The sequence below is a fragment of the Parasteatoda tepidariorum genome, chromosome 3 (genome assembly GCF_982258835.1).
Source record: "Parasteatoda tepidariorum strain Cologne lab strain chromosome 3, Ptep-v5.0, whole genome shotgun sequence".
Classification (NCBI taxonomy): Eukaryota; Metazoa; Arthropoda; class Arachnida; order Araneae; family Theridiidae; genus Parasteatoda; species Parasteatoda tepidariorum.
Window position 1 is genome coordinate 100,606,588 of NC_141757.1, and position 24,779 is coordinate 100,631,366.

Consider the following 24,779-nt stretch of genomic DNA (forward strand, 5'->3'; position numbering starts at 1 on the left):
CTGACGTGAAATATCCTCTGTGGTAGACGGATCAGGGTTAGAGTCCCCTTGCCGACAGACTAACCGTGGGAGGTTCTCGTCGTCTTCCTGTCCATGCAGCGCATTTGCGGGTTAGTTCCATCAAAAAAGTCCTTCACGAAGGCAAATTTCACCCCATGCTTGATCTAGGAGTTCCGTTGTCTTCCGGATTGGGTTCAAAATTGCAAGGCTACAGAGTTGAACATTAGTAGTCGTAACGTAAATTAGCCTGTGAGGGATCAACAGTCGACCTGTTTGAAGATCCCAGTAGGCAGACTGCAAGAAAAACTTTGGAATGCGAAAAATTGATTGAATGGCAGGGGAGATGGAGTGACAGCTTTACAAAGGGAAGACACACATTCGAGCTCCTCCTAAAAGTTCAAACGAGAAAAATCATGGGGAATTTCTTTTTAAATCAATTCCTAACTAATCATGGCTTTCATGGACAACATCAGACCAGGTTTTTTGGGGGAGCTCAGCTGTGTCGTACCTGTCAGCTTGTTGAGGACTGGGAACATATATTAATCCATTGTAAGAATTTTAAGAACATTAGAGAGAAATTTTTTCATTCAAAAACCACCTATGAGTTTATAAAGCAGCATTGGTCAAACCCTAAAATAAAAAGGGGAATTATGGATATAGTAAGAAATTTGTTTATTAACAAGGCACCTTTCTGAATCCTGATGGCCTCTTGCTGACTATTGTTAAGAATACTCTAAACCCCTTGTATACTCTAAACCCCTTATTGATTTACCTGTTATGGTTTGATTTTTACTTGAATTTTCTCCTAAACTGTTTTTTGCGTTTTAATTTCATGCCTTTAAGCTAGTTATTTGTAGTCGTAAACCCAAGAAATTGGGTCTTCTGTTCAATGACGTTTGTGAAATAAAATGAAAAACCTGTGCACTGTCTGTTACAGCTAAAGTGTATAAATCAGTTATTCGACTAGGGTTGTTCGTTAAAGTACCAAAATTTTGTTCCATTTCTCTCATTATTCAGGTCAAATTCTCTGGAAACTACCTTGTTAATATGTACATTAGCTACTAGGCATTTGTTAAAGTGAAAATAAGATCTTTGCTTGAACAATAGCAATTGGTTTGCACACTGAAATTATGATGATGAGATTAATGTATTTTTCGCTACCTAAAAAATCACGTGACAGCCAACACGTTAGTTGATAGGATCAATTGCTTTAACTAAAAGTGAAAGGATGGAATTGTTTAAAATAGTATTACAACTAAGGAACTTAACACTTGGTAGATCAAGGAGGAAAAATACTTTTTCTCCATTTTTCACAAAAATGACGATTCGATGCAGTTTGAGGATTAATAAGTTTTGATAAATCAATAACGTGGAAAATCGGTTTATTACACAGTTAAAGATGGACCGAGATGGGAAAAAAACTGTTCCTGCCCACGAGTTGAAAAGAAGAACGAAGAAAAATAAAGTTAAGAAGATGATCAGAATACTAGTGAGAAAATATTGTGTGGGGAGAATTTTTGAGGGACAAAAACAGATCTTCTCCAACCCGATTTTAAAATTAACTTTTTTTTTGTTTTCAAGTTTATAGGTGATGTCAATAAGTACTTGTGACATTGGTGCATAGTTTGATTTTTTATTTTTATTTTTTTAGATTTCAATCGAATGCTTGTTCTGATAAATCTTAAACCTTGAAATTCGTTTTCCTCCGTTTCGAAATCTTCCTTCATTTATTTTTCAGAATCTAAAGAATCAAGTCAACCAATCTATCAATAAATTAGTTTTTAAAATTAGAGAAACAAACTTTTGAACTTTAAACATATTGAGAAAGTTATGGCGCACAACGGATCTGTAAATTCAATCTGCTGTTTAGTTAGATAATGAACATATTAACTACTTTCGAACTTTAGAGGTAGCAGATACAAAGCAAAGCAAGTTCACTGGCATAAACCTTAGCCATAAGAAAATCAAAGAAAAGGTCATACGGGGAGTGTAATTTATGAAATCAAATACTAATATATTAATACTAGGCTATTTATTTAAATGTTTCATAAGATCTACGAGCATTAATAATCTTCCATTTTTGAGTTTTGAAAAAAAATCGAATAAACAGTAAGGGAACCAAAAAATTCATCACGTTAAATTTATCGAAATTTGTTTATTTTAAATATAAAAATAACATATTATATGCCCGCGACGAAATCTTCTGTTGGATACTTTATTTTTTATTATATCTAGAAAGGACTAGATTTTTTATTATAACTAGAAGAAACTTCATTTTTTATTATAGCTAGAGTTAAATAAATAAATCATGTTAGAGTGACGGGCATGAACATTGAACTCCGTAACTTAGTAGTTTCGAACCTTACTCAAAAAGCAGAGGAATATCTATATCGCTTTTATCGGGAGATTTTTAGAGTGAACTCACCTTCTTCTACGTTTCATGGCGAGAATAACCTCTCACAGTTAGCCTGATAAAAAAAAATTACTGTAATCAATGAGTCAGCCACCAATAATGTAATACTTGTGAGAAGTACCAATCAACTATACTCATATCCGGTATTCGCGATGCATACTCGTGTTGATACATAATCCTGGTGGTATCTACTCCTATTAGTACGTACGCATAGTGGTATACTTGTATTGGTACATGTTCGCATTAGTACTGATTGGAGTGGTATATATTCATTGTCTTTGATGAGAATCCATGTTCTACCTCAGAGAGAAACGAATGCTCTTTTTTTTTACATTTTATGTTATGGAAATTTAAATAATCTTTCTATATTTATTTTTAGATGTACCACAGCTGACGCTCCGTCTCGGGAGCAAGTTAAGGCACGCCCACATTCAAGAAAGTAATGACGTGTACTTCGAATGCAACATCAGAGCCTCTCCTTGGGTGTCTGAAATCGGATGGAAATTCGAGGATCGTGAACTCCACACAAATACCACCAACGGTATAATAGTTTCCAACCAGAGTCTGGTTCTGCAGAAAGTGCAAAAATTTAGTCGTGGTAAATATACTTGTACAGCCACAAACAGTGAAGGAACCGGTGAAAGCAATGACGTCTTTCTTAGAGTGCAATGTAAGTACTAATTTTAAATTGGTCTTCTTTTAATGTAAACCAATTGATCTCTGTGACTAGACTTATATTCTGGACACTATTATTTCAACATTTAAGGATAGAGATATATTATTTATTATTGGACAGTTTTTATGGTTTTAAATTTTAAATCACATTTAGCTCAAAATTTCAACATAAATCAGTATGCAATAGAATTTTGTCACCTATATGTGTAAACTGCTAACGTAACCCTATAAAAAATATTCGGTATATTTTTGGCTCCAATTATGCTTACATGCTATTCCCTGCCAAATAAAAGGGTGCCGTAAGCAAGACACGATTTTAAAACATTAAAAAAGGAAATAAAACAAGGAAATAACGTAAAAATCGTAACGCATGTTATCTAATATGCGAAATAAAAAAAGAAAAATCGACTTATCTTATTTAGAGTTCTGTGAGAGTTGCCATAAAAGAATCAACATCGCTTCTCCTGGTGACCAATTTGGCGATCATCCAAGGGGCACCTCGAAATGTAGTCTGACCCAAATCAGAATGATAAATGAAATACTTACATATTTATGCCATTTATGCATTTTTATTATCTCTGAATTCATTTGTTTAATTATCACTCTAGATGCTCCCTTCTGCAAGCCTGGACAAAAAATAATCTACGGGGCTGCCAGGCACGAGGCAGTCCGCGTCGTCTGTGAAGTTGAATCAGATCCGAGAGAAGTTTCTTTCAAATGGCAATTCAACAATACAGCGGAAAGTCTGGAAGTGGTGACTTTTGTAAATGACGGCGTAACATCGACCGCCACATACATTCCAAGAACTGAATTCGATTATGGAACACTACTGTGCTGGGGTACAAATATTGTAGGATCGCAGGTTGATCCGTGCATTTACACGATAGTACCAGCAGGTAGGTACATGTTTCTCAGAATTTTTTCCAGTGTGCTTTTTTAAAGGTCTTTTGCTTAGAAAAATGGAGGGAAAGAAAAAGACCAAGTTTGATCCCTTTAAAAGTGATATCTACTTTTTTTATTCTAAAAGTTTCTTTTTTGGCTTCACATAAGTAGTTTTTAATATCTGAACTCACTTCTTACTGTAAAGCCCTAGGGCATTCACGGCACTAATCAATTTAGTAGTCCGACGTAACGAACATAAACTGCGCAGTGGAGGAAAAATAAGAAAGATTTCACTACGTTCGGGCTACTAAGTGGTAAATACGAAAGTAGTATTTACCACTTCCTTCATTGGACATCGTCATTGACATATTTCGTCATTCAAATGAATGACGAAAGATGTCATTTGATTTGGGCTACTAAAAGATCGAATTTTCGGAATATGGTAACCCATACTGAGACCTTCTCTTTTCTTGGAGATATTGCATTAACCCATTAAACCCATTAGCCTTTTTGAGTGGGAGTATCTTCAACAGTATCTAACTGTAACTTATGATAATAAAATAATAAACTTTCAAAACAATGCAAATTATGACCTAAAACAGCGTAAAAGGATATAAATAATACTTATGTTATAATATTAACTATTTTAGCTCTATTTCAATTATTCTCCTCACGAAATGCTGCATAAATTATCACTGGCATGATATTTCTCTAAACCTATACCATCATGTCAATTTTGCAAAACTAATGTGAAAATGGGATCTTTTTAGCCCAACAGTCTACTTGTAACATTTGATAGGACATCATGTCTGTCCTGACAGGTTTTAAAATGTTAAGTGACTTAAGCTTGAGGCGAAATATTTTATATTATTTCTACAATCTTGCATTAAAGAATTATCTGTACTTTAGAACGGACAAATAAATTAAGTATTTTATAAGTAATTAAAGTTTTAAAGAATTCGCCAAATTGGCGAGATTTTTTCCCCAAGATGAAAATTTGCAAAATTTAATGACTAAATTTTCGATTTTATAAGTTTTATGGGCCGGTAACTTACTTTTTAATAACTTACTTAACTTACTTTTTAAATATTTAAAAATTTGATCTAACACGTTTATCATTTTAGCAAAATGGTGGCTCTTTTTCATATTGGCATTTAAAATTAGCTTAGAGGTCACTGACAAAAGATAACCTAAACTAGATCTAACATTCATGAATAACTGTTATAAATTCATAGCAGTTATGAAAATCGAATATTACTCTCAAAAAAAGCGTTATTTGAAGTGAGCACAGACCATTCAAAAAGCTTATTACTTCTTAATTTAATAACTGTTGTAAACAGAGACAAATATGCCAGTTTTAAAAAGTATTGTTTTCCTAATAAGTTCTAAAACCTATTTGTGCATATTTTTTATAGTGTGGAGACGCTAATCTGGATTATTTTATAGTGGAGACTTTTATCTGGTTTATTACACGCACACACATATACACCGAAGAGCCATGACCACCCTCCATCTATAACAATGGGCTCGCCCAGGTTTTCATGGTTTCTCGCCCAGGAACAATGTTTTCATGGGGCACATTAGAACCCATAATCCTCATAGAACAATCCATAACGTCTGTAAGCTACTTGAACATAGTTGCAGACCAGGTTCACCTATTCATGGCAGCAGTTTTTCTTGCGGGGGATAGCGTTTACCAACAGGATAATGCACCATGTCATAAGGGTCGAATCGTCGTGGATTGGTTCAAGGAACATTCCAGTGACTTTCAAGTCATGTCTTGGCCCCCAAATTCACCTGACCTTTATCCAATAGAGCACTTGTGGTCCTACTTGGAAAACCAAATTCGTGCTGCCACGCTACCCCTTCGCAATGTGAGGGAATTGCAGGACCAGTTGGTGAGCGCTTGGTACCAGATACCTCAGACTACCTATCAGCACCTTGTGGAATCATTGCCACGGTGGGTGCTAGCAGTTTTGAGGGCTAAAGGTGGTCCTTCGTGTTATTAGCAGGGTGGTCATAATGTATATATGATATATATGATATATATATATATATATATATATATATATATATATATATATATATATATATATATATATATATATATATATATATATATATATATATATATATATATATATATATATAATATATATATATATATATTATATATATATATATATATATATTATATATATATATATATATATATATATATATATATATATATATTCTAATTCTATTATATATATATATATATATATATATATATATATATATATATATATATATATATATATATATATATATATATATATATATATATATATATATGCTAATTTCAATTATGATACTGGAGACATTTATTTTGTTTATTAAGAGGGAGTTTGAAGTAATATTTATTATAATGGTGACACTAATTGGTTTATATTAATTAGGGCTTTATTCCATCTTTAATGGATTATTCCTTTTATTATGAAGCTACTTATTTTTTATCATAATACCAACACTTATATGGTTTATAATATTGGATACTTGAAGTACTTTTACCATTAGAGATACTTCTTTCTTTTAAGAGACACGCAAACTTAACTCCTTGATTTCAGTGAAGACATAATAAATTACTTGTTATTTGTTCCGTTCGTGATTTAAGTTACAAAAATAATATTTTACAGCCGTGAGAAAATTTCTCTAGTAAATAGTGTAATGACTCAAAATGTAGCGCATTTTGATTCCAACAAATTTATTCAAATTATTATGGAAAACATCTAAGAATTTTTCATAATATGTCAAGTCTTACATATTATTTAACTGCATGTACGAGTATATCACATATGATGAAAATTATTTAGGAATGTAAATATAGATTTAGAGCATTTCAAATTACATGAAATTTTACTTTTATGACTAAACTCAGTAAAACTTTAATATTTTTAAAATACTTAATGCATTGATTGCTTTATTAATTCATCTAATCTAATTTGGGAATTATAATGTTTTTTTAGTTCTTTATAAATAAACTCTATTTCTAATTTATTAAAATGAAACTAAATTTGAATATTTAGTTCATATTCTCAATAAGTAAATAAATCAAGTACTTAATTATACTAGGCTTATATATTTTGCAATTTACTTGAAATTTCGCATGATTTCAGTCCTATTTTAAAAATTTAAAATAGTAATTTAATAAAAACAACAGTAAAACTATTCAATTCAAACGTGTTTTAATTAGAAAAATCAAAGCTGAATAGTAATGTTTGTTATTTATATCGTTATTGTTTTATTTATTTAAGCAGTAAATTAAATATTCCAAATTTGTAAAATTAGCAAACTCTAATCCTGCTTAAAATTTTCCATATATTTTAATGATTTTCTTTTTGTTAATGATTTCATTTATTAATTTAGCATTGCAGATAGAAATTAAATTTAATGAATAAGGTTTTTTTTTACATTATACTATCAAATTAAACTAATACTATTTGTTAACGAACTCAGCTGAAAGTTATAAAATAAACCAAAGTTGAAAATCTGAATACATAATTTAATTTAATGATAGTCTGTATGCATAGAAAATTCAATGAATCGTAATTTTCTAAAAGTTATACTTTTAAATTCGAAAAATAGGGAGAAATCATTAGTACTGAATACGAAAAATAAATTAATAAAATACCGTGTTTCGTACTATTTTTGTAAGGCAGGTTTCAAATTGAAAATATTTTAATTGGATTATGTCTCAAAAATATGAGCATTCCATTGAATGTTAGATTTTATTTGACAAAAAAAATGTTCTATTTCTATTTTTTTCATAATGATAAATGAAAAGACACAAAAAGTAGTTTGAAATTAAATTGTTCGAAATGTTTTCTCCCTGAGGCTGGGGAGCAGAGATTGGTTATTACCTATTATCGACCTTCAAAATATCAAAAAAGAATTTTTATTTCGAGAAATTCATTAAAACTTTTTTGAATCAGTTATTTTCATATGACAGTTAAGGGATTTGTGATCACCATCTAAAATATTGTTAAACTCATGAAAAAAAAAATCTTATATACATATTAGGTTTTTTCAAATTAGCATTTAGGTTAGGAAAAAAAACCTAATCAAACTTTATTAAAATCTGAAGAATTGCTATCGAGAAAAGTGAGATTAACGTCAAAATTTGTTGGATTTGTCAGAAAGAAATATGAAGAGTTAAATGCGATAATCGAAAATGTCATACAGAAATTGAACTGGTTTTGATTTTTTAATCTCGGCTCTCACTATAATGATTCATCAGTTTATGATGAAGTTTTTTTTTTTGCAGTGGAAATATAGTTTCCCCCCCCCTTAATATGCATAGAAAATTTATTTCAAGACTGCCGATGCTTGTAAAAGTTATTAACGGTTGTGATTGAAGAACACTCGGCATTGAAACAAAATTCAAAGTTATTAATCAAAAAAAGATTTTAAAAAAAGACTTTAGTAGTTGAAGTGTTTAAATTTTTTTGATAACAGCAGCTTATAACAGAATTAAAAAAGTTGAATTTTTAGCATCTCAGTTAGGCCCATCGTATTCAATTGAAAACTGTAAGGCTTAACACTCGGTATTGAAACAAAATTCAAAGTTGTTTATCGAATTAAAAAAAAAATTATCTTTTATTGTTGTTTACATTTTCCAGATAAATAAACAGCCGCAGATAACAGCAACAAAAAAGTTGAACATTTTGTGTCTCATTTAGGTCCACCTGATTCAGTTGAAAACTGCAGTGTTACCAACCAGACAGAAGATGGCATATCTGTTGAATGCAGTCCAGGTTATGACGGCGGACTGCAACAGCAGTTTGTCTTAGAGGTTCATGATACCGAGCTGCATAGGTTGCAGGCCAACCTCAGCTCAGAACACCACCCTATGTTTCAGGTCCGGGGTCTGGGATCAGGAACGACCTTCGTTGTAGTCGTCTATGCCGTCAATGCCAAAGGGAGGAGTCAGGCAGTCGTCTTGAGGACCAACACGTTGCCAGGACCCGAAAGTCAAACAAGAAGAGGTAACAGCAACATTCATGTTCTCTGTTGCTAAAGATAATTCATCATGGCTCTTCTTCTGTCGCAATAATTATCCATAGTTATTTTCAGACATAGCTTATTTAGAATGACTGAATTCATCAAAAATATCCTTCTAAACTTTATTATTGATGTGATTCAGATGTTTGCCTCATGCCACCACTTGAAGCAAATATATTTAACCCATGTTTATTCTATGTTTTAAACTTTTATACAAAATTCTGGTTTTATAAAAAGTCAAAAAAATAATATACAAATAAGCAAATAGTTTTTATTGTTTTCTAATGAGAGATTACGGTTAACAGTGATTTTACTGTCACGTGTTTGATACGGAGAGTGATTTATTCACTATTGTTTCGGAAAGTCACTAATTCGGAAATGACACGTCACATGATTGCGTTATTTCCGTTCTTAGCATTTAGGTGTACATAAATTTGTTTATTTTTTCTATGAAATGGAAACTACTTTCGATGTTTATTAACTTTTTGTATTTTTTTTGTGGTTTACCAAAAAAGGTCATGAAATTTTAACATATTCTGTTAATTGGTAATATGTTTAGTAAATGAGTGCATTTGTCTAACGAATTAAAAATTAAATACTATGCGTATAGCTAAAGCTGTAACTGTTCGTAGTTTTAGGGGTATAATAATTTTCTGTGAATATCTTGCTATATATGTTTCATGATGTATTGGTTAGTTTAGACTAGATCTTACTTAAACATCTTTGACTAATCAACTGATAGTCATACAAATATTTTGTATTTTTATATTATTGCATCTATTTTTTCCGTTATTTTTCTACTTAAAAATGAAAAAGTTTAAAGTTTAAAAGTTAAACTCATTTTAAAAAAACTTTCTTAGTTTCTAACAAGAAAAATAATATTCAAAATTTAGCAAGTTATTTCGTTACTATACAATTCTAGCAATAAAACGTTTTAAAAGAAGTGTAAATTTTTAAGATTATTATGTTTAATATAATTTTAAATAATTATAATTATTTTTATAATTTGACTTCGAAAAAACTAAGTATAGGCATAGTCCATTGTTTGATTAAAATGCAATAAAAAAAAGCAGAGCAAAATCCTCAAAAGGTTTATTTTACTATTCTTTTCATTCAAAATTACTTTTCAATTAACTAAAAGTATTTTCCATAACCAGAAGTTAAGCAAAAAAAACTGACTGTGAAAATTATCGTCCTAGTAACTTAAATATATTTTCAAGCAATCACATTTACATACTCAGGTTATAACTTACTTAAAAATTTATTATTTAAAATTAAATCAATCAAAATCTACTAACTTAAGCGATCATTTATTGGCAATTTTGTGGAATGAAGGAAATCAATAATTACATACAATGCATTTTTCTAAACGACGTAATTTAACTTTCACAATTTCTGGCGGATCGACTTGCAAATCTATCTATATATTACTTTAAGAAAATGCACTAAATTTTTGGTCAATGCATTTAAAGATAATTATTTATCTTATAAGCATATAAAAATAATTATAAATCTTAAAATGATAATTATCAGTTTTAAAATGACTCTTATACTCTGCCTGAGTCTGAATGAATCAGTCATACTTTTCTTATCAGTCTAATTCCTATTTAACGCTCTTAGTTCTTTTCAATAATTTTTTTAACAATAATTTTTTAACAATATTTTTTTCTCTTCTGCTGTCACTCACAGTGATTACATATAATTTCTAACTCTTCAAAATATTCTTTTTCTTTAGCTGTCCCAATGTACTTTGATTTCTACTAACAATTTCTGATTTGTCAATCTCTTTCTTTAGGTGTCACAAAACACTGTGACATAACTTGCCTGACTCCTCCTTTTTGTAGACTTCTGTGCCCGCTTTTTTTTCTTCTTTTTCAAGAAGCTCTTTCTTCTCATTACTATTATTTCATATTTCCTTTTATCGATATAAGTTTTTCATGAATATTTACTAACCGAATTTATTTTCAAGAATTGATTGAAGAGTTGAGAAAGAACATGGTAAGTTGCCATTTAAGAACTTTCACTAAATACTCCAGGCTTGACTCTTTCAGAGGCGCTGAGGAAAAACTCTTTCACTTATTTTTGAAAATTGTGCAAACCATTCAAACAACAATAGATTTTTTATTTTTTAATCCATTTGTAAAAAATGTCCTTCTTAAAGAATGGCTCCTTTTTTTCCAAAGAAGAAAAAAAAAGTTGTGTCTTATTATTAAGTTATTATTAACCACAAGTGTCTTATTAAGTTTTATTTGGCATAAACAAGATAGTTCTGACAATTCTTTTTTTAAATTTTGAATTAATAATATAAATATTTGTGTTTATAAAGAACTCTTGTTTGCTTTTTTAAAAGCTAGAATGGAAGATAACAGAAAGAAATTTCCACTTCGTAAATAACAAATTTTTTTTGTTGCAGGTGTTTTTAGATTTAGACCACTTTTTCTGGTAGGGCATAAAAGGATTAAACTAAGCTCGAAGCCACTTTTAATTTTCAAAAATATAAGGCAGAATTCAGAATTAAAAAGAAGAGGGGAAAAATAGGGAAAAAAACCGATTGAAAGTTTATAGATTTATTGCTTTCGTTGCGGTTTCTTCCAAAACAAAATCTAGAATAACCACTTTCATGTTCATTATCTTAACCTATTATTTAATGTACCGACCCTACCTGATAATTCCTAACTATATCACTATGTAAATATTTTAATCCATGTAAACTTGAGACAAGTTAGTAAATTATTTGATCATTTAGAAATGTACAAAATATTTTTGACTTTAAAACGAGAGAGAAAGAGTGAGTTCACGCCCTGTCGTTAATGAGAATTCATTAAATATGCATGCACGTGTGCTGGCAAAAGCTGTAATTAATAACAGCGTTACATGTCGTCAGAGCTATTTTAAGGATGGGCACCGCTGAAGCTTATGCAGATGTGAAGAATGATTAAAACTAGGGCTACCTTCCTCTTTTCTACCTGTTAATTAGCATTAACCAACATTTTTCATTAATGTGTGTCAAATGAAAGGAGAAAAAAAAACATATTAAGTTTTGTACTTGAAAATTATTTGAACAATGTTAAACGGAATATCGTGTGACTTGTATTCATGCATTAAGTTTATTCTAATTATTTTTAAGCAAATCACTGCTATGTTCGTGCATTGTTGGTTGAATAATGTTAAATATTCAAATAGATAGTGAGAAAAAAAAGCATAAAATTATTAGATTGTGTTATAGGATCTAAAATGTGTGTTGTCGATTGTGGTTTTTTGGCAGAACGTGGTTTTTTGTGATGGTTTTCCTTAATAGTGGTTTTTTGTATGTTTTTGTGGTTTTTTAATGGTCAATAGATGGCACTGTTAAAGATAAGGGGAAATCCTGTTGTGTCAAGATGATACTTATAAAATTAATTCACTATTCAGAGAAAAGGTTTTTGGTGTTAGGTAACTGAGTTGAGCTAGACAAAATGACTTGTTTTTAACCGTTAATACAGATTTTTTTCCTGTTGGTTGCTAAGCAACGGAATTGTCTTCCAAAAAAAAAATTTCTCCTTGACACCGTGATAAGTGAACGCCCTATAATGATAACTATTTTCATAACTAACCAGTTCAAAATTATATGATAATTGTAAATGATAACTGTTTTCATAACTAATGAGTTTTATAATTTTTAGTTTAGAGTTTTGGTTTCGGTTTGGTTCTGGCAAAAGCTACGTTAAATGCTAAAAACATTAAAGATCTGTAAATCAAGTGCTAAAAATACAGATTATTGAACTCCAATTAATGAATATGCAGCAAACTCTTTTTCCTTCAAGTTATTTTTAAGACAATTAAACGAAAAAAAGTAAAAACGATCTTCAGAACGAAAGTCAAAACGAGAAAAGTCAGACAGAGCTCCAAAAAAAATTAAATAAAAATAAGAATAAATAATTTTCATTATGAAATATTTGTAATCTAATTCTATTCTATTTGTAATTCTATTATGAAATATTTGTAATCCTATTCCTATTCTAGAAATCTTTTTCTTAGATTTATCCCTTCAACTTAAAGAGAAAACAAATTTGAGCAATCAAAAAAGTCGAAATTTTGAGCTCCCAGAAAGCTCTCATTCCACGTTTCATATCGTTATTCTATTAGGTTGCCTTTCTACGGAACAAACAACATTGTTTCTTTGTTTATTAGAAAATAGTGTATGAAATGGAAATTTTCTGAATTTTTCAAGAATACAGCATGAGATTTGAAAGGCACGTTTGCCGTTTAGATACAACTAGCTCAACCCATAAGATTTTCGGACATAAACCAATTAGTAGTACTTGTAAATAAATTATTTATTAATCAACTCAATTAAATTCAATAATAATTCTTAATTAAAGGTAAAGGCAAAATTACCTTACCTGCAATTTCTGTTGTTCTTCAATTTTCCCGGTGAGAAGATGGAAATGTTTTTCTTTCGCTTTAAAAAGGATCGCTACTCTTGTAAAAATAAAAAGATGTCAATAATAAAAAGTAACAAGTTCTGCCATTAAAGGAATTAACTATTTCTTTTTAAAACATTTAATATTTAACACAAAACGTAACAAGAAACATAATTGAAAACGAAACATTAAGCTTTTTTGAAATGAGCATTACATATCAACCTCTTCTCTCTGAGGCGATCATTCCCCTACTGTTTACAAAACTTCCGCCTCGCTACAGTTACAGTTAAAATTTTAAAGTTAGATTGTTCATCGCAGTTTCTCGACACTCCCCTCTTGAGTTTTAGAGATGTCGATCACTGAAACTCAACACATATTACTGTCCAAAACGTTGAGGCACTCTCACAACCCTACCAGCTCGAGTGGTCACAGAATCAGTTTTTCTGTAGTTATCAGTCACTGAAGGGTTAGGGTTGACACAATCATTCGGAGTATTATTGGCAATAACATCACAACTATCCAGTTCCATAGGGCACAGTTTCTGAACAGGGCGAATAAAGACACCAGATTTTGTCTTTATTTTCGCTAAACGAACAAGTCCATCTTGACTGGGATATGTTTCCAAAATTCGTGCCATCGACCAGTTAAGTCTCTTGATGTTGTCACTCCATACGAGTACTATGTCACCTACTTTAGGAACAGGGACGTTATTTTTCTTTCTGTAACTTTCTCGTAGTTGTCCTAGGTAATCCACACGAAATCTCGAACGTAGATCTTTTAAAATTCTTAACCGGTATGCCAAACGTTTATTTAAACTTTTTCCATCTGTTTGGCTGCATTGGGCAAGATCTGTAACATCATTACTTTTGTTTTCTTGCAAAAACATTGCTGGTGTAATTGGATTCAAGTCATTTGCATCATCAGAAACATGGGTAAGTGGTCTTGAATTGAGAAGACACTCACATTCGCACAAAACAGTAGCCATTTCCTCATAACTTAGCGAAGTTCTTCCCAGCACTTTTCTCAAAATCTGCTTCATAAGACCTACTAAACGTTCCCAGAAACCACCCCACCATGGAGCTGAAGGTGGTATAAATTTCCAAGTGATGGGAGCGATTTCGCCTTTCAATCTCTCGAGATCAACCTTTCTCAGCAGTTTTTCAAATCCGACGAAGTTAGTCCCATTATCCGAATAGATCTTCGAAGGTCTTCCGCGTCGTGAAATGAACCTTCTTAGAGCCAATAAGAAGTTGTCAGTGGATAAAGCAGTCAAAAGTTCCAAATGAACTGCTCGGTAGATAGCACATGTTATTAAAAGTATCCACACTTTTTGTCTTTCTTTAAGGTACAAGGGACCTGCCACATCTAAACCAATTATCTCAAAAACAGACGCTTCCTTTACTCGATCTTCCGGTAATGGTCCTTCAGGAATACTAGCTGGTCTTGAATTGAACCTTTGGCATACAACGCACATCTTTATGGCTTTCTTTATGGTTCTTCTACTCTTTAAGATCCAATAATTTTCTCTTAAGGCAGTCATTAAAAATGGTACTCCGGCATGTCCTAACTCCTGATGTTTACTGATTATTAGACTTTTTACCACGTGATGATTTGATGGTAAAAGTAGTGGAAGTCTAAAATCCTCTTCATCTATTCTCATGAAAACTTTGGTTTTAACTCTTAGGAGACCATCATTGTCCGTTATAATTTTTAGAGACTTCAATTGGTTTTCTGTTCCTCCAAAGAATTCTTCATCCTGGACTTTCTTCAGAATTTTAAGTTCGGCCTTCCTCAGTTCCTCAGCACATAGTTGTCCAGATCTTTTATCACTAGGTGTCTTAGCATTTCTGAAAAATCTTAAAATCCAACCGGTGATTCTTATTATTCTTTTGTACGAAGAAATGCGATGATAGTATTCGTCATTTTCTTTATTCAAGGAAGACACGACAATTTTCTTCTTCTCAGAGTTTATCACCTTTTCATCTGGAATCAATTTGTAATTAGGCCAGCGGTCTCTAGAGTCTTTCAGCCATTGCGGCCCGTGCCACCATTTTCGCTTGATAAGCGTCTTCACCGAACACCCCCTAGAAGGTAAATCGGCCGGGTTTTGAATTCCTGGAACATAATTCCATTCACTAACTTGGGACAAAGCTCTTATTTCTTTTACCCTATTGGTCACAAATACAACCCATGGACCTTCTTTCTTTATCCAATACAATGCGTCCATGGAATCAGACCAATAAAATGTCTGGATATCCTTCAAGTTCAAATCATTTTTTACAGATGTTGCTAGTCTCACTCCGATGTTACAGGCGAGTAATTCCAATCTCGGGATAGACACATTCCTTAATGGTGCCACTCGTGATCTAGCTTGTAGTAACTGACAAGTCACTTCATTTCCCCGTTCTGCTCTCAAGAAAATTCCAGTAGCATAAGAAAGTTTGGATGCGTCGCAAAAAACATGCAAAGTCAATTTTGCGTCATTCAAATCCAAGCATGAGTAATTTCGAGGAATTTCAATGTCTTTCAAATCTGAGATTTGGTTTCTCCAATTATTAAACTTTTGAACGATATCTTTCGGCAGTTCAGCATCCCAAGAGACTTGAGCTTTCCAACAATCTTGGAGAAGTAGTTTCGGTATTAGAGTCACTGGGCACGTGAACCCAATAGGGTCAAATATCTTATGTGCCAATGATAATATTTTTCTCTTAGTTATGCTTTTATCATCGATACTGATATCGTTAATATCGCAAGACAACGTATCGTTCTTAAAGTTCCACAAAAGCCCTAAAACTGGGACTTTAACGTTTTCGGAATACGCAATCTTTAAATTTTCCTCAACTTTATTCTCTAGAGTGTGTGCATTATCTATCCAGCCACGCAAGTCAAATTTCGCAGAAGCTAGCAGTTTCTGAGATTCTGATCGAAAATATTCTAGTTCTGTAACAGAATCAACACTTGCTACACAATTGTCCACGTACATGGAGTCTTTTAGTTTCTTAGCCAAATGCTTTAAGTTTTCTGGTGCGTTTTCCAAATGGTGGTTTAAAACGGCAGCTAGCAGAAAAGGGCTGCACGAAACACCAAAAACAACGCGACAGTGCCTGTAAGTAATTAATTTGCGAGGGTCACCGTCTCTCCACCATAAAAACTTCAAAAAATTCCTATCACTTTCTTGCAGGCTTATTTGTAAAAAGGCTTTGCGAATATCGGCTATAACACCGATTTTACCCCATCTAAAACGATTTAAAACTGATGGTATTAGCTCTATCAAATTTGGCCCTTTTTCAATACACTCATTTAACGATAAAGAATTACGAGTTTTAGCTGACCCATCAAACACGGGACGAATTTTAGTCGTTGAATTCTCTTTGATGACTGGTCTATGAGGTAAGAAGTGCTCAGTGGTCTCTGCTTTATTTATATTGCTTTGATCTGACAAAACCTGCTCTATAATGCCTTCTTTTTCCCACTCATCAAATACATCTTGATACGCCTTTAACATATTACTAGAATTAAGCGATTTCACGGTATTGCTAAGCCTTTTCTTGGCCAATTCTTTATGATCCGACAATGTTGAACGACCCTCCAACCAAGGTAAACAAACCTGATACCTACCGCTTTGATCTCTGGTTAATGTTTCTTGGAAATGCTTTAGAACAATTTCTTGGGTTTCTGTTTTTGTTTGTTTTTCACTCATATCGTGAATTCCTAACGAATCTAACTCCCAGAGATCCGATATTTTAGCATAGTCTACATGTAAAGTTAGTAATAACTGAGGAGTATTAAATGTATTTTCTCGTACAGATTTTCCCAGCACTGTCCACCCAAGACGCGTATTAGCAGCTACTAACCCTCCTGATAGATGTTTAATATTCCCCGTTAGCAAGGTACTTGCAAGATCTGCCCCAATAAGTATGTGAATTTCATTAGGGTTTTTTTCATATAAACAAGTATTCCCTTTTAATTCGATATCACTTGCAAAAATACCCATACCTTTTAATTCATGTTTACAGTTGGAATCACTTATTTTAGGAATAGGAGCACAAATCTGCTTCTGATCCATCACGTCAAATTCACAGCTGAATTTATCATCTAGGCTAGTTAGCTTAACACTATACCGCTTATGTTGTTCAGTATTTTCAATACCTCCAAAAAGTCCGTGGGTGACAGTTTCCTCCCCAACGCAATTTAAACCCATTGTTTTAGCAATAAATTTACTACAATATGATCTTTGACTACCCAAATCAATAATTATTCTTACTAAATGTTTAGAATTCTGACCATGAACATATACAATTAAAGTTTGTAAATAAACTTCATTAGAACAACAATTATTAGTTAAAACACTACTTTCAACAAGTTTATTACTATTATCAAAATTATCGGATTCATTCCCTTTTAAATCATGATTTAAATAACACATTATTGATGCATGGCGCTTCGAACAAAATGTGCAAACAATTTTTGAATAACACTGATCCGCCCTATGATTCATAATTAAACAGCGAAAGCAAGCTCGTCTTTTTTTCAAAATATTCTTTTTTTCTTCTAACGATAAACTCATTGCTAATTTACAACTCGCTGAATCATGCGGTTCCTCACAAAAAACACAGAAAGATTTTTTATTCCTGTTCTGTTTCATCTCAGAGCTCAATAAATCTGTTGCCGTATATTTCGGCTTCTCATTTTCACGTGATTGAATATTTAACTTTCTACTAGAGGGGGAGAAATTTATTTCTTCATTATGGTGCCGACTGATGTGTCTCGGATTTCTCCGATCCACTTGATATTTATTTCCAAGGTCACTTACTGCACTCATCTGAATTGAGCGTTCTCTACAACTTAATGCTTTCGAAAGAAAATTTAAAAGCTCTTTTATATCTGAATATACATTTTCATTTTCGATTTTATTATACTCTAATACTAAATCTGGGGGTAAAATTTTAAGCAACATAGGACACAATACACTTCCATAATTTTCCGGTTTTAATTCTAATGATTCTAAACTGCGTATATGTGTCATGCAATTATCATAAAATTTTCTAAACGCGCGAATATCGTTTGAACTTTTCAACGGTTGCATATTTAAAATAGCGCTCATATGTGTGTGAATAAGTAAATCTTTCTTAGCAAATCTATCTTTTAATAATTCAATTGCGGAATCATACGATGCGTTTGAAATTGAAAAACCCTCAACCGTATTTAAAGCAGACCCACCTAAATGCGCCTTCAAATAGTTAAATTTGTCCACTTTATCTAATAATTCATTATTGTGTATCGCTGTTTCAAAACTATTCCAAAAGGTTAGCCATTGGCTGACATCACCATAAAATTTCGCGATACTCAGTTTCGGGAGTTGAATGCGCACCTTTTCTGCTGCTGATTCGTTTATTTCTGTTTTATTTATTGAACGTTGTAAGGTTATATTTTCGCTTTCCATATTCTTTACTGACGTTTGCATTTCATTTATTTTCTTTTTTGCTCTTAGTTTAGAAATAACTACCTTATCTTGATACTCTTCTGTTTTTTCAAATTCTGATTGATATTCATCATCGTTGAAGAGTGGTTCTAGTTCTTTATCAACAGAACTCAAAGAATCAAATTTGTTTGTTAATGTTTCGATTACTTCTTCGATTACACTGACATTTATATCTTCCGTTTTCGAAAGTTCTGCATCTAATTTAGTCAGTGTATTAGTTACGCTTGTTCTTAAGGAACCTCGTTTTCTTTTTAACTGTTTAATTTTCTCATCTGCCGACATCTTTTTAAATTATATATCAATTCGATAAATACACGATCTTTTAAGAAAAACTAATCGGTCTTCTCTGTCCCAGCGGGGATGCCATGTAAATAAATTATTTATCAATCAACTCAATTAAATTCAATAATAATTCTTAATTAAAGGTAAAGGCAAAATTACCTTACCTGCAATTTCTGTTGTTCTTCAATTTTCCCGGTGAGAAGATGGAAATGTTTTTCTTTCGCTTTAAAAAGGATCGCTACTCTTGTAAAAATAAAAAGATGTCAATAATAAAAAGTAACAAGTTCTGCCATTAAAGGAATTAACTATTTCTTTTTAAAACATTTAATATTTAACACAAAACGTAACAAGAAACATAATTGAAAACGAAACATTAAGCTTTTTTGAAATGAGCATTACATATCAACCTCTTCTCTCTGAGGCGATCATTCCCCTACTGTTTACAAAACTTCCGCCTCGCTACAGTTACAGTTAAAATTTTAAAGTTAGATTGTTCATCGCAGTTTCTCGACAGTACTAGTAAAGAACATCCAAAACTTCGATAGTTGGACTCTATTAATACGGCTTTTAAAACAATTTTAGAGAAGGCCAAGGCCCACCCCAACTGTATCGTCCCAATGATGATGATGACAATGCTCTAAAGGATCATATATGTCTCCAGACTATCCAGAATGTAATATATGATTCAAAAAATATTATCAAAAATGAAAAAAGTAGTAGCATGTTATTTAACCCGATTTTGTTGAAGCTAAAAAAAATTTGCAATCACCACTTAAATGGGCAAAAAATAAATATGATTGACAGACATTAAAATTTTAATTCATACTCTAAATGCATATTTTTGAATTACTGGTTGATATCGGCACATGTGAATTGCTTGCATAAATGGAATAAAGGAAATTGTGATACTACCACATTTTTTGCCCATTTAATGTTTTCAAATTAATTTGGGTATAAATAGAAATTAATGTGCTAGAATAGTAGTCGGGTAAAATAATGAAAGAAGTCTAAAAAAATATCGGACATTTGTTTTAGAATTTCTGCCAAGTGACAGATTTTCCTTATTCCAATATACTTTTTCTTCTATAGGTTCTTATGCATTTTAAATATGTGGCGGTCCTTCCATATAATAACTCATATTTTATCTCGTAAACAAACTTTTGTTCCAGATGAATATTTTGAGACTCCATTCTTTATCAATAATAATAATAATAATAAAACAAAAGGCGGTTCTTTAGTTTCGACTTTTATTATAAACAAGGGAACAAAACCGCTGATAACTACCACCTTTTTTTAATAATGACTACTACAGAGACACGCCATTCCGCCATTAAGATACTATTTGTCATAGAAGGAAGAAAAAGTAAAAGGTAATAAACGATCTCTGCTGTAGCTTTTCTTACGATAACTTTCATACGGGAACTTCGGAAAAAGAACGTTAGAATTGTGTCATATGTTCTATGGTGCGTGTGGAATTTAATGACTTTTCTTGATTAGGTTTGCACTGATTGAGAATTATTCTTTATTCGATGGCCTCATTCTTGAACCCCGATTGGCTGCCTGAAATGTTCTTTGACCCCGAGAGATATGGTTATGACTGATTGTTATGGTGGAAACTTAGAATTAACTTATTGCAATAGTGTTGAATAATTTGTGAAACTCTACGAGTTCTTAAAGCATCTATTTTTAGGTTTTAACAAAGTTGAGATAATGAAAAATTAGTTTTCAGTTCACCTGACATTAATTTAAACGTTCATTACCGCTCATTAATTTCAATGCAACCGTTTTTTTTTCTTCTTCTAAAATGATGTAACAAAAATAATGAACTCTGGCATGAAAATAATTTAGAGCTAAAGATGTACAGAAATGAGAAAAACTGGCAGTAAAAAACCATTTTGTTTTTTTTAATCCTATTTTTAGGAATAGGATATTTTCAGGTAGCTAACAGTCCTGTTTATATCGTAAGAGTCGTCAAAAACGAAGGTTAACCTTAACAATAATAAAAATAAAATAAATAGATAGAAAATAGCAAAAGTAGACGACGTTCTTAGAACTTTTTGCTAGTTGCTTCAAAAAGTAAGTGAAGAAATTTGTTATAGATATTCGGAGCTTTTGGAAGAAAGAAGTTTCGACATAGCCAACAAGAGAATTTTTCGCCTGAAAATAGATTTGAGAGCTATGCTAATATGCTCAGTACATTACGTTAATTGTTAAGATGACGTGGCAGTCCTACATATTTTACATCTCCCGAAAAAAAGCTAACAATTAATTGGTTTTATTGCCAGTTTTTCTTTTCTGGGGAATTCTCGGTTCGTGGAAATAAACATGTCTCTCCAAATAATTTTGCATACGTAGCAGAATTTCAATGACATCTAAAAATTTGAACTTGGTAGTGTTATTGTTTATTTTAAATTTGTAAGCATATGGAAACTGCATAATTATTAATCCAACAAAATGTTTAGTAAGCTTTATTAAGTTTTATCGTGATTTGTTTTTCTATTCTTTTCTTCATGCTTTTACTGAATAACTACAGAAAAATGTTTTTGTGTTTTAGTGAATTATAGTTTAAATGTGAAATGTTTGCTCAAAAATAAATCTGGTTTTCCTCCCAAGTTATTATTTGGACAAACCAGGAGAAAAAAACCAACAAACTTATTTTTCTTTTCATTTAACTGAGGGTATGAATTATTTTAAAAATTGCTAATGAATTATAATTTCCAGAATTGTTTGTTATTGTGAACTCTAACTAGTCTAACTTTTCATCTTAATTATATCACGTTCTCAACTAGTTGACGCTCTTCTAATCTTACAATGTGCATGAAACATTCCAAATTTCTAAACTTCTTCAAAAGCAACTTCTGTGGAAATGAAAAAATTCAATATAGGTAATCTTTATGAACTCATGCTCATAAGAGTTGCTCAACTGCATAAGTTGATTTGGAATTAGACGATCTCAGGCTGAGCTCGATGCTCAAGATAAATACTCGTACTTTAAACTAAATATAACCATATATAACTATATATATATTATAGCAAAACTACATATAATTATGCATTGCTATATATATTAACTATACATAACGTTATAAGTACATGTACTTTTAACATGATACATGTGCTATTTTACCAATTTCAAACTTGCTTAATATTCAAGCATGCGTTTCGTTAATTTACTAAGGAGAAAAATAGTATAATAAAATATTATAAAGAACTCTTACATATTTTTACTCATAAATAAGTTATCTTATTATATTTTACTTCTCATGGTTCCTCGCACATTTAGGTTTTATATTTTCCCGAATTTCGGCCTTAATCTGGCATATTCAATCTCGAAATCGGGAGGAGAAAAATCTTATTAAACCTCGTGCTCAACTTTAGTCTTCGAGTTTTTGCGAATTGAGGCTTTATTACTTAGCCAGAACTAATCTCTTACGTGTACTGAGCCTCCTTATAACAGAGAGAGTTTGATTAGTGTTTGTCTTGCGTTAACCGTAACTCTAAACCTTTTTTTGCTTTCAACCCTTGAGCTAGGCCTACATCCAGAGCCGGATTATACCTTTCGTAGGCCCTAAGCATCAGAGCCGGATTATACCTTTCGTAGGCCCTAGGCATAGCCGTTTTTGGGAACTCCCCTCCTTCCCCCACTCCTCCCCTCTTTTCAAAATATATGCTAAAATTTTCTTGCATATTTTTTTTTACTATTTTATTAATATGGATTTTAATTTACAAATTTGTTTATCGAACTTTATCTGCAATACCGACATACTGCCGATATTGCAGTTGATATCGATAATACCATTAAGATTAGTTCGATCGATAACTATGTAAACACTTCGCGTCAACAATACAAGAACAAATTTGTGAGACCTTTTGTCTCTTGGTTCGTTTTTAAAGACTCCTCAATAAGGATGACCAAGGATTATTTCAATTTTAGCTTATTTATTACTAAATTCTTGATTATAGAATTATTTACAAAATGATACATGAATTGGAGAATATAATATTCCGGAGCGCTGCTGCTCCCTTCTCTCTCATGCTTTCTCTAGCATAGTTCAACTCGAAACTCAACTCTTCTGCGTTCAAAGCTAATCTCTCCTGCGTTCAAAACTGATCTCTAAAAAATCCTCTTTCCCATAAGAAACAGTCCTTTGCTCCACCCCCAAATGTAGGGGACGACACCTGCAGTGTCCTTCACCCTCTGACCCTCAGGTCAAGGGGTCAATCAAATGCGTGGGAGAGGAATCAGGATCCTGACACCTCCCCCCCGGTTTCATCTAGTTCGACCTTTTTCCCTGGTCGTACAAGTGAAACCTAAAAACAATGCAAGCCCATCCCTGCACAAAAAAAACAATTACACGCACACATTCCCGTGCGCAAAAGAGATTGGCCGCATTATACCTTAATAAACATAAAATTACACTTAGGACACTTGACAAACTAATAAATACAAAATCAAAACATAGCATAAAAGAACCTAATATTTTTACAATCAAAGCATTAAAATCACTTTTATCAGGCCAAAAATAAAATATCCATGCCAAAATCCATTTATAAAATTCCATCAAAATAAAATCCTTAAAGTCATGTCCAAAATTTCTGCCTAACAAATAATAATAATTAGCATACAAAATTAACCGTCCAAACTGCCCAAAACTCCACTCCTTCAAGTTCATTGACCTAATCCCATCTAACACTCGTTCAATACCACCCCCTCCATGATTTCTTAAGTGACTAGCTAACTCTTTTGCTCTACTTTTCCTTCCCGACCCCCCTTTCTGAAAACCAATCCTTATTTTCATCTGCACCTTACGGGTTTTAATTCTGATATCGGGAGTGTTCGAATTCGCAGCTGTGTACAAATCCTTCAAATGATACCCAAACAATTTTACTCCCCTCGCAACCCCTGGAGGTTTAGGTTCAATCGCGCCTTCGCGATCTCCATTTCTTTTCTCACAGGACAATTCCATCCTCTTCAACGCGTTAATTGGATTTTTAACCTTCACTTCAACCCCTCGCTGACCACAAACTTCTTTGCCTTTAAAATCCTCCCTCACTTCCTCTAACATTCCTTCAAATTCGGAGCCCTGCACCTGCTCCTTTTTAAGTCTTTGGCTATGAGAAAAGGGTGATTCCTTATCTCCACCCCCTACTTTCTCCCCACACTCCGGATTCATTAAAATACATGGTGGATCTTCGTCCCCTCCCCCGTTTGACTCCATCTCCAACACCTCGAGACCCCCCGGAGTGATTCGCACTCCTCTCCCGTCCGAATTCTCGCAAGCGAGGTCAGTGTCCTTAGTCTCAATCCCCTTGTTCCCTTCTTGTTCTTTTCCCTCAGAACAGATCATCTTTTTCTCCCACTCTTTTCCCCACCGTTCATCCCCTGCATTTTCAAAAGCCTGCTCCTCTAATATTTTAAACTCCCTTGACCTTATCACAGTCACCTCGTTTTCACTTTTGACCACTCCTGGGATTTTTTCACTAGGGTTTACAATTCCTTCCCCTATCCCACAGTTACTAGGAACATTACTGAGCTTTTCCTCTACAGCAGGGCCTATCTCTGAATTTACAAAGAACCATCTCCCTATCTCAAAATTTT

At 32.4% G+C, this 24,779-nt stretch overlaps 1 protein-coding gene across 4 annotated transcripts in view; it reads left to right on the forward strand.

Moving 5' to 3' along the window:
• The window catches only part of LOC107454647 (synaptogenesis protein syg-2), a 386,382-nt gene that overhangs the window by 347,957 nt on the left and 13,646 nt on the right, over positions 1–24,779 (forward strand). For 3 of the 4 annotated variants that reach the window (XM_071183678.2, XM_016071899.4, XM_016071898.4), the window contains 3 exons: positions 2,793–3,083; positions 3,697–3,984; positions 8,692–8,997. In XM_071183678.2, the coding sequence (XP_071039779.1) occupies positions 2,793–3,083; positions 3,697–3,984; positions 8,692–8,997 (885 nt within the window). The remainder of the gene's footprint in view (positions 1–2,792; positions 3,084–3,696; positions 3,985–8,691; positions 8,998–24,779) is intronic. The other variant, XM_071183685.1, reaches the window with a different exon arrangement.